At 39.3% G+C, this 12,120-nt stretch overlaps 1 protein-coding gene across 9 annotated transcripts in view; it reads right to left on the bottom strand.

Moving 5' to 3' along the window:
- The window catches only part of LOC126481093 (uncharacterized), an 801,677-nt gene that overhangs the window by 368,501 nt on the left and 421,056 nt on the right, over positions 1-12,120 (bottom strand). For 3 of the 9 annotated variants that reach the window (XM_050104609.1, XM_050104608.1, XM_050104606.1), the window contains exon 3: positions 8,034-9,000. The exons of the other annotated variants lie outside the window; for them this stretch is intronic. In XM_050104609.1, coding sequence (XP_049960566.1) covers positions 8,413-9,000 — 588 coding nt within the window. In that variant the 3' untranslated portion in view covers positions 8,034-8,412. Of the gene's footprint in view, positions 1-8,033; positions 9,001-12,120 lie in introns of those variants that run through there. 9 annotated transcript variants of the gene reach the window in all.

Genomic DNA, 12,120 nt, shown 5'->3' with positions numbered 1-12,120 from the left:
GCAGCGGTAGGGCAAACTGTGTGCCTGTGGTAGGCGCAGCATTTCATGAAAGTAATGAAAGTGACTGTGACACTGATATGACTGCAAATGTGGATTTAGATGCACAGTATAAAGTTGGTTGTAAGCCTCAACCCTCTGGGAAATGTCTTCCTCCTTAGATCAAATGTTTACTAATAGAACCTGACACTGAAAATTTCCTGCTGATGCTTCTCAAACTTACTTTTGCACTGCTGATTCACTGGTATGAGCATTTACCACTCCGTAACTCATGATGAACTTGAGATACAAACTAAATTGAACAGTTATTAATAAAACTGTTTCCATAGAGAACATACATACATGTACTTCATTGTTGTGCTAGATAAAACCTTTTGTCACTTAATGCGTCAAATGTTTGTGCAACTTTACTGATTTCAGAGAAAAGTTATCATCTAATTAACTACTGGAAAAGTTCAAACAATGTTTAATATGCACACTTAGTGTTGACCAGAAGTCACATCCCCAAGTCCAAATATTCAGGTAAACTATAGGGAGTGTGTCAGTGGAAATAAAGTATTCTTTTTACTTTGTTCTTAAATATCTGGGGGTTTTCAATTACCTGCCTGATATCTGCAAACTGTAAAAGACTTGTTCACCACAGTAAAAAATTCAGCCAATCTGTATGGATATTACTTTACTCCTAGTTTTGTGGCTGTAAATTACACTGTTTATACTAAATTTACTCTTTTAGTAATTTTACACAGAACAGAGCAACATTTAAGGTCGGGCAATGAAACTCGAGTGCCGTGATGAGTATGTAAAATTAATAGTTACCATTACAAGTTAAGATTAGATGAGAGATGGTAGACTTTTTGACAATATTAAATTCTGAGGTACACAGAGGCCATTAAGAAAAATTGCAACCTTCAAGAGAACTTAACATCTTTAAACTACATACTCTGTTATTTGGTACTCCTGTCACTTGGAACATCACACAAATTTAATTTTTATGATTAAGGAAATTTGAGGATGGGAACAACACAGAAAATGGGGGCACTTGAAAAAGTGTGTGTGTGTCTTTTCATTGAGACTTGTTCAATTTTCTTGTTTTTATTTACTCCTGAATTTTTTCTGTCCTCAGTTTCTTCTGAAATTTTCAATTGTTACAGGTCTTCCTGTGTTTCTTTCATCCAACTGGTCTTTAATTTGCTTCCATTAACAATGTTAAAATTTTCTTGGGGAGTCTGTTTCCATCATCCTACACATGTCTGTAAAACAGTGGGTGTCTTTTACTAAATTTATCCGTGATGCTCTCTGTGTGTTCATAAGAGTTCCTTTGTAGGTCATCTGACCCAAGTTCTCGATCTGAGAACACCACAATAGATTTTTCCAAGAATCTGTGTCAGGAATTTCTGACAGTGTTACCTCTAATCATACAATGAAGGCTTTCACGACCGGATGGTACTGTTGTTGATAATTCTTCCGGGTTATATGGCCGTGGTCCATGGAATTATTCTATTCCTAACATTTTGTCCAATACTACGTTGGACATCTTCAGAGGTATGGCTGGTCCTGCTGAGTCCTGCCGACTGACGAGTCGAGTGTCAGTGAGCGGCCTAAATACAGAGGAAAGTGGGTGTGGTCTAGCTTGCACATAGTAGCAGAGAGAAAACTAGTCGAAGATAAAATGTAACTATCGATAATAGTCCATCATAGATAAAAATCACTTATTGATTCTGTGATGCCACTGTCCATATCTTGCTTGATTTCTAGGCCTCTTCTTTTCTATTAAGATTATCTTCATGTTTATAAATTTCAATAGCCTCCCTATACAGTCATGGATAATAGTTCGTGGTAGCACTTAAAACTGTAGTTTCAGAAAACTTAACTACATGGTCACCCGACTAAGTGCATGTTCTGCAACAGCCGATTTATCTATTTTTCTATGTCTTCTTGAATTCATACAAAAATTTCCAAGTATGAATGTTCCCAATGATTCAACAATATACAGATTAATGAAGAAATTTCAAGAGACTGGGTCAGTGTAATACAAATGAAGGCCTAAAGAACCTAGTATTTTAACTGAAACTAAATTAGATGAGATAGGCGAGGCGCGCACACAAACACACACAGAGACATCACTTTGAGCACCTATTGTAAATAAAGGTAAGTTTTAGTTAATCAGATGGCAACAACATTGTTTATACTTAACTCAGGGGAAGTGCGCGCAACCAGCTAGTGTGAAATTCGGGCACAGTGGTGGATGATGGATGTGGTGGTGGCGGCTGGTGGCCTTGTCACACAAATGGTGGACCTTTCTCTGGTACCTTTCCCGAGATGCCCTGTGTAATTAGAAATGGCTTTCTCAAACTGCCATTTCTCCAGCTTTCATTATATATATGCTTTTACTGTCTCATATTATCTTGAATAATTATGTAAGCCAGGCACTTATAAATAGCTAGTGATGGGAGAGGGCAAAGTGACTTCAGTATCAGGACAAGTCAGAAATAGTGTAGAAAAGTACAGAAAAGGAATGGGTGTATGACAATAGTTATTTATTGAGAGGTACACTGGGCTGTGGGTCAGGGAGCTATATTTTTAGGACTGCCAGATAGATTCGCAGGACAGTATCTAACTGCACAATTTAGTGGAAGGAAGGAGGATAAAGTGAATGTAAGAGAAATCAAAGAGGGACAGGTATTAAAGCTACAACAGAATTGTTCATGTATGTTGCTTTCACCAGCTGGTTGGTTCAATCTGTGTTAGCCTCTGAAGTGGGTAGAAAACCAATGTGGTTGTCATACTTAGAGAGATCCCTGCACAATAATTATGGCATACCAGTATTTGATAGTGCTACTTTTACACGTGGCCTCACATTTGATTGGTTACATGGGCAATGTAATGCCACTTTAGGAGATGGTAGAATATTAGAAGAGACATTCCTTATCTCCTAATGTGAGGATTTGCCAGTTACTTCCTTTGGGTGTGACCCCATTGGAATTGGGGAAAGCTCGCTGGCTCTGCCACCAGCAGAGTCGGAGGGTAGTGATGAAATAAAATACACATCATTAAAAAATAACTGGACTGGTCCTCCACGTTGGGGTTTGGGCACCAGGCTAACAACCCATCCCATAAAAAAGAACTTGTTATGAAACGTCAAGGAATGGCCTCAGAGGAAAACAGAAACAAGGAGATAGAAAACAGCTTACGAACAAGGACTTACAATTTGGAATGTGGAACGTCAGGACTTCGGCAACATCTGGAACTCTCAATATTCTGCCAGAAGAGCTCGACAGATATGAAATGGATCTTATAGCATTGCACAAAATTAGATATCCACAGGTAGGTGCATTCTGTACTACAGTGGATTGGAAGATGGAAAGTTCCAGAAGGGAGTAAGTTTTATGGTCAGCAAAAGTTTAGCAACGGCAGTAACTATTTCCAACTGATTGATGATACAATAGCTGTCATAAGGCTAAAGGGTAGATTCACAACTATAACAATAGTTACACTACATGCTCTGACCAAGGAAGCAGAGGATGAAAAAGAGACGGTTTTTATGCAATTCTCGAAGAGGTAATTAGAAAGACACCAGGATATGATATGAAGCTCTTTCGGGAGATGCCAATGCTAAAGTTGAAGGGGGATCATCTGGAAAGGAATATCTGTGACTGAAAGACTACATGTCGGAAGTAATGATAATGGAGTGAGGCCGCTAAGCCGTGCAAGTGCAGCCAACCTAAGGGTTACGAACACACACTTTCTTCGGAAGGACATTCACAAGGTAACATGGGTATTACCAGATGGAAGAACAAACAAAACCGAACAGACCATGTCCTGGTAGATCAAAGACATAAAAGCAGTATAATGAATGTGAAAATCATAAGGGGGAGCCGAAGCAGGCAAAGACCATTATCTAGCCATAGCAGAGGTATACCAAAGAACAGCGATAGAAAAGCCAAGGGGGAGGAAGAGCATAAAAAGCCATAACATTGACATAGACAGATTGAAGGATAACCACAATGCACAGGAGTTTGACACTAAATGGCAAAACAAATTTGATGTTCTAACATTGGAAGATGACCTTGACAATGAAGACCACTGAGAAATGATAAAAGCAAATGTGGAAGAAGTGGCACTAGAAGTATGCAGAAAAAGAAGGAAGAAAAATCCATGGTTTTCATAAGAATGTGAGCAAACAGTGAAAGAAATAACAGCAGCAAAGAAAAAAATGCTTACAAGAGGATTCCGACAAAAGTAAAGAAGCGTATGAAAATGTTAATAGAGAAACTAAAAATCTTACCAGGAGGAAGAAGACATAACATGTGGATAATTTGATCAAAAGAGCATAGGAGGATAAAAGTGCAGGCAATACAAGAGATTTTTACGGATCAGTCAGATTTTTCAGAAAAAGATATACAGGATGGTCCACTGATTGTGACCAGGCCAAATATCTCACGAAATAAGTGTCAAACGAAAAAACTACAAAGAATGAAAGTTGTGTAGCTTGAAGAGGAAAACCAGATGGCACTATGGTTGGCCCGCTAGATGACGCTGCCATAGGTCAAACGGATATCAACTGCATTTTTTAAAATAGGAACCCCCATTTTTTATTACATATTCGTGTAGTACATAAAGAAATGTGAATGTTTTAGTTGGACCACTTTTTTCGCTTTGTGATAGATGGCGCTGTAATAGTCACAAACATATAGCTCACAATTTTAGATGAACAGTTGCTAAGATGTAGGTTTTTTAAATTAAAATACAGAACATAGGTATGTTTGAACATTTTATTTTGGTTGTTCCAATGTGACACATGTACCTTTGTGAACTTTTTTCTGAGAATGCATGCTGTTGCAGCGTGATTACCTGTAAATATCACATTAATGCAATAAATGCTCAAAATGATGTCCGTCAATCTCAATGCATTTGGCAATACGTGTAACGACATTCCTCTCAACAGTGAGTAGTTCGCACATGCATTGACAACGCGCTGACACATGTTTTCAGGTGTTGTCGGTGGATCACGATAGCAAATGTCATTCAACTTTCCCCACAGAAAAAAATCTGGGGACGTCAGATCCGGTGAACGTGTGGTGCTTCGATGACCAATCCACCTGTCATGAAATATGCTATTCAATACCGCTTCAACTGCATGCGAGCTATGTGCCGGACATCCATCATGTTGGAAGCACATTGCCATTCTGTCATGCAATGAAACCTCTTGTAGTAACATTGGTAGAACATTACATAGGAAATCAGCGTACATTGTACCATTTAGATTGCCATTGATAAAATGGGGGCCAATTATCCTTCCTCCCATAATGCAGCACCATACATTAACCTGCCAAGTTCGCTGATGTTCCACTTGTCGCAGCCATCATGGATTTTCCGTTGCCTATTAGTACATTTATGCTGGTTTACGTTACCGCTGTTGGTGAATGAAGCTTCGTCGCTAAATAGAATGCGTGCAAAAAATCTGTCATCCTGTAATTTCTCTTGTGCCCAATGGCAGAACTGTAAACGACGTTCAAAGTCGTTGCCATGCAATTCCTGGTGCATAGAAATATGTTGCGGGTGCAATCGATGTTGATGTAGCATTCTCAACACCGACAGTTTTGAGATTCCCGATTCTCGCGCAATTTGTCTGCTACAGATGTGCGGATTAGCCGCGACAGCAGCTTAAACACCTACTTGGGCATCATCATTTGTTGCAGGTCATGGTTGACGTTTCACATGTGGCCGAACATTTCCTGTTTCCTCAAATAGCTTAACTATCTGGTGAACGGTCGGGACACTTCAATGATGTCATCCAGGATACCAAGTAGCATACATAGCACATGCCCGTTGGGCATTTTGATCACAATAACCACATATCAACACGATATCGACCTTTTCCGCAATCGGTAAACGGTCCATTTTGTCCGTTTGAGCTATGGCAGACCCATCTAATGGGCCAACCATAGCGCCATCTGGTTTCCCCCCTTCAAGCTAGAAGAGTTTCGTTCTTTGTAGTTTTTTCGTTTGATGCTGATTTCGTGAGATATTTGGCCGGTCACTATCAACGGACCATTCTGTATACCATGGATGTATGGCATTAAAGATAGAAGTGGCAATACAGTTATGGAAAGATCCGAAGGTATGGAAATCTGGAGGGAATGTTTTGAGGAGCTTCTAGATGTTGGAAGATAGAAGTGCAGAAATGGAGCAACAACATGATTATCAGAGTATACATTCCTTCGTGGAACTGCTGACAATGAAAGAAACAAAAGATTCAATCAAAATACCAAAAAACAACGAAGCTCCAGGGAGAGATGGTATAAGACCTGCATTTTTTAAGAAGAGAGGAATAAAAATTACGAAACAAATAAACCAACTCCTTATGAACATCTGGAATGAAGAAAGAATGCCAGAGGAGTGGACAGAAGCAATAATAAAACCAATTCATAAAAAGGGTGACAAACAAGGCATCTCATTAATTATCACCACCAATGAAGTGTTCTCCAAGAACCGCCAGAAGGGGGGGGGGGGGGGGGGAAATAGAACCATATTTAAAAGATATAATGAATAAGAAACAAGTAGGATTCTTCATAAATCTTTCAACTACTGGCCAGATAGTCATACTGAAAGAAGCCGTCTCCAAATATTGGGAGTATAACAAAACAATGGCAATACTATTTGTCGATTTTAAGAAAGCCTATGACAGTATATCCACAGATAAGTTGTGGGAGAAAATTCAGAGATTCGGAATACTGAAGAAATCTTGTGAAAGTGACACTGAAAGGCTCGAAAGGAGTAGTGAAAATGGATGGAGAATATTCCAAGGAATTTGACATAAGAAACAGGAGTCAAGCAAAGAGATGGAATGTCACCCCTCTTGTACAACATCTTTAAACAGTAAGTGCTGGACGCACCAAGTGAAGCAGAAGAGGGAACTAAAATAGGAACAAAAATAAATGTACTGGCCTTTGCAGATGATGTAGCACTAATTGCCAAAAATCCAGATGATTTTAAAATACCAGCAGAAAGACTCTTTCAAAAATCAAAGCAAGCTGCTTTAGAAGAAAATGATGAGAAAACAAAATTCGTGAGGGAGAAAGAAATTACAAAACAAAAAGATGGGAAACTATGCAGAACGATAACCACACGTCTGAAGAAGTACGAGAGTTTAAATATCTGGGGGAGTAGTAAACAACAGAAACAATCAGAAGCGAGAAATAGACGCGAGGATTAAAGCTGCATCCAGAGCATCATACTCACTCAAACTAGTGTCATCTAAAATTTTTTTCAAGAGGAACCAAAGTAAGAATACATAAAACCATAACAGACCAGTATTACTATATGGGGCATAAATGTGGAGAATAGATAGATAAAAGTTTTTAAAAATAAAATCCTGTGAAAGATATTTGGACTAATCTATGAGGGAGGAGAATGGCGAAGAAGAAAGAACAGGGAGCTCAGGAAGCTATACGATGAACCAGATGTAGATGCGGAAGCCAAGATAAGAAGATAAGATGGGGCAGCCACATCTATAGAAGAGAGCAGAAATCTTTACTGGGAGAAGTCTCAGAGAATAAACCAGAAGGACGAAGACCTCCAGGCAGGCTGAAAATGAGATGGAGAGACCAGATTGCCAAAGATTTCCAGGTACTGAGAGCAAGGAAGGAAGATGCCAAAGACAGAATACTGTGGAAGAGGCTACTTGATGAGGCCAAAAACCAACTGTGGTTTGTGTGTCCACGTGAGTAACAGTAAGTATTCTTTATCTCGAGGAACAATGATCAGCCAAAGCCCTGGCTGTTAACTGTATTAAGAGCATGAAATACTTAATATTCAAGTTTTCTTGTCAATATGATACACTGATCTTACTCAAACTTTATCAATAGACACATTGATAATGTTACCATCAATCTTTAGATGGTATAAATACCACGGAAAAGGAGATTGAGTATGGTAAGTTGCAATGCACATTTCAAAAAGCAATACAACATAAGAGGAACAAATTATTATTTCTCGCAATTAGCAACTACTTCGTAACAAATGAATAATACAAAAGATAGCAAACATACATTTAATAGAAGTAAAAAAATTACATTATCTGTCACAAGGTAAATACAGTTTGAAACATCATGTTCCTATCAGCAGTGATACATGTATTATATTAAAAATATGATTATCATTGCTCTTGAATAGTGACTGATGTACAATATATGACGATATAAAATTTCTCTTTGCATTCCACACTTCCTCTCAAAACAGGATAAAACATTCACACGATTTCATTACTATATAAAAAACACCAAGTAATGCTGAATGCAAAAAGGCACATTACATAGTTCATTAAAACATATTCAAATATTAACAGCATTTTAAAACTATAAAAAAAACATAAAAAGATTAAAAACATAACAACTACATTGTGCACAGCTTTCATCAGAACGACAACTTTTGTATCTTACTGAAAAGCTTTGCATTATTGTCAGTCCATTCAATAAATTCTGAACCCTTTGTAACTATGCACTGCAAGAGACTCAATGTATCCCCTTCGGCATGGTGACAGTTTTCAGGTTTTTTCCCCAACAAAAACTCGTATACATCTCCCAATCTAAATCTTTTCAGTACTTTAGATTCAGTTTCATGTGTGTTTGTTTCATCAAACAAGCGTTTTCTAACCTTGCTACTTGTTTTTTCTGAAGTGCTTGGTTTGTTCTCATGAGGCTTGAGCTTAGGGGGATCATTTGCTTGTGCAATACCCTGGGTTGGTGTTTTTTCTAGTTCTTGTTGCTTATAGTCATATTTTGCATCATCATTAAATACGATACCAGCACTCTCTAAACATTTTGCCTCAACCTTCTCTACAACATCGCAGAGAATATTATCATATCCATCTGAAGCTGGGAGACTAACAGTCTGTTCATTTCTTGTTTCTATGCATGATACGCCACTGGTTATCGCTTTCTGTCCAAGGAGTTGCCGAAAGGCAATCAAGGAGTCCACATAGAATATGCCGTCTGCAAGTACCTGCAAATTTCATAAACAAATATCAATAAAAAAAAAACACTGCAGTTAATAGAAACATAACTGTGCACTGAATTCTACTGCACACTAAAGTTAGACCAATGAGTAAGAGTAATATGAAAAAAATTGTTAATCAAAATATGAAATAAAATATTCAGCTGATTCGCTTTTACAATATGTGAGGAACAGAGTGAAGGAAAGATTATTTCTGTAAGAACCAACAGTAATTCTACTTGTGACACAGGAAAAAATTAACTGTACCTTATATGAAAGAGAAATTCAAAATATTATCTGAGAAAGACACACAAAATGATAACACAAACCAAAATGATGACAAATCTTGTACAAAGAAACCTGGTTAGTGTGTTACATGACACTCACTGGAAACAAACAGATATAGCTTTGTCTGTGGGTTTCAGAAGGCAGAACAGTGTTTTGTTCTGCTGCATCCTAAGAGTCAGCCAGACCTTTGCAATCAGGCAAGTGATACGCAAACCACCCACCAATGCAATTCTGCACATGGGTGCTGGAACAGTGCTCTGTGTCACAGTGACGTGCTTCCACAGCCAATTAAATAACCAACGGGAGCCCACCACCAGTCTTAAAACATCCGGCCAAAGGGAGTATAAATGTTACCAGCTTAGCCGGCTGCATCATTCCTTTGGTGTCATGCAGTCTCTGGACCAGTCATTGATCTAACGTGCAGCACAGCTACTCAAGCTTCATTGACCAATGTTGACAACTAGGCAAAGCTGCTAACCTACAGCCATCAGTTCTGGGCTACAAACTGAGTCTGTTGAGGTTAGACTGTGCACTGAGCACCATGGCCTGACACTCCATCCAGTCTCTAAAGGTCACTGGTTCAATATGGGGCCTGTGCAACATCACAAAGTGCTGACGGTTCTCTAATGCTTTAAGTCATTAACCCTCTTGCTGCTGTGGATGTTTATACACATTCTTTTCCGCCATTCCCCAAGTGATGTGGGTATGTATATGTGCACCACTTGGGTTTTCCTACAGTGCTATTCTCTGTATGTGTCCTGAGACAACAACCTCTCACTGCTACTGACAATTTGCTTCCGTATCTCGGTGAACAAAAACATCTGAAGTGTTTGCCATACAACACTTGTGTCTCTTTGCGTGCTATCATTTGCATTAAACTTCATTTCAATATCTTGAATTGTTCATGAAATATGATGACTTTTAAGATCACAAGATTTATGAGGGTTGTAACTTTAACAGTGGCAACTATTTATTTACAGTTTGTACAAAATAGATATGTGTTTCCAAGTTTTACTGACCTTCAAAGTAGTCACCAGCATTGTGCATAACCCGTTGCTAGTGATGTGGAAGTCGTAGGATACTCTTAGCAGTGCCATTTGTGTTGACAGTTTGAGCGCCGTCGTCTATTGGACGACGGATTTGTAGCAGTTCTGAAGTGAATGCCATGAAGTATTTCCTTCAGTTTAGAAATAGAGCAGAACCCACAAGGGCTTAAGTCAGGGTAGAGCAGTACGTGGTACAGAACTTAGCAGCCCCATCAGTCAAACAAATCAGTAACAGCTTGCACTCTACGTGCTTGAGCATTGTGCTGCAAAATGATGGTCAGGTCCTGCAGAAACTGTCATCTCTTCTGTCTCTAAGCTGGTTGTATGTTGTGTTCCTACTTCTGTCTCTATGCTTTTCAATACCGTCGTCGTGCAAGACAGACAATATATAAAACAATTGAAGACGTTGAAATGACAACATCTGCCGCCGACAAGAAAAAGAATACTATCAAATCTGTCGCTGCACATTCTTTGTTTGATGGACCCACAGTTTTCTGTGGTTGCAGACTGAACTTCAGCATCGACATAAATGATTCCTTTACCCATGGCAACGGATGGTTAACAGTCGCTATTGTACGTGGAGGTACAGGCGTACTGAATGTATCCGGACTGGAAAGCTTCGTCGATCTCTGAGCGCTTGACCTTTGACCCCGCCGATATGGCGGTGCTACGCAATCTTGGCAGCACGTCAGCCGCGGACTTGATGCTCCAAGGAGACGGGCGCACTCTAGAGCTACTAGTGCGCCCGTACGGGATAACGCGCGGCTGGCACTGTGAAATTCTAAGTCCCTTATCTGCTGACGCGCTATCGCGCGTCTATAAAAGCGAGCGCTGCCCGCGCAGCGGATCATTCGCGCTGCTGCTGCTGCACAGGCAACTGCATTGAACGCTGCCAAGATGCCTTACAGAAGATACCGTCGTCGTGCAAGACAGACAATATATAAAACAATTGAAGACGTTGAAATGACAACAACTTCTGTCTCTATGCTTTTCATTTTTGGAACACAACATACAACCAGTTTAGAGACAGAAGAGAGAACAGTTTCTGCAGGACCTGACCATCATTTTGCAGGACAATGCTCAAGCACGTAGAGCGCAAGCTGTTACTGATTTGTTTGACTGATGGGGCTGCTTAGTGCTGTACCACCTACTGCTCTCCCCTGACTTAAGCCCTCGTGCGTTCTGCTCCATTTCTAAACTGAAGGAAACACTTCACAGCATTCGCTTCAGAACTGCTACAAATTCATCTGGCAATAGACTGCGCCACTCGAACTGTCAACACAACTGGCACTGCTAAGAGTATACTACAACTGCCACATCACTGGCAACACAATGTTGGTGACTAGTTTGAAGGCAGTAAAACTTTTAAACATGTATCTATTTGGTATGAGCTGTAGATAAATAGTTGCCTCTATTAAAGTTCCAACCCTCGTACATTGCCCAAGGACAGAAATGGGGGCGCCATGATTTACAATCTTTCGCATATAAATAACAATAACTCAAGAATGAAACGAGTTATCATTCAGCTCTCAATTTTAAAACAAATTTCAGTATCTTATCTGCATTCAGTTCACTGCAAGGAAGGAGTTAAAATCAATTGTGTGTAAAGTTTACACAATATGTTTTCACCTCTGCAAACACTTTAAAATTTTGTACAATACTTTACTTAATTTGATGTAGTGCGGTAACTAGGACGTATAATGAAAAGAAACCCAGTTTTTTATTGAGAAAGGTATAAAATCAATATGTGCAAAAATCAAATTCTCTCAAATAATAGCTGTCTTAAAATTGGATG

This window comes from Schistocerca serialis, chromosome 5, assembly GCF_023864345.2.
Source record: "Schistocerca serialis cubense isolate TAMUIC-IGC-003099 chromosome 5, iqSchSeri2.2, whole genome shotgun sequence".
Lineage (NCBI taxonomy): Eukaryota > Metazoa > Arthropoda > Insecta > Orthoptera > Acrididae > Schistocerca > Schistocerca serialis.
This window is presented reverse-complemented; position numbering and strand designations above follow the sequence as displayed.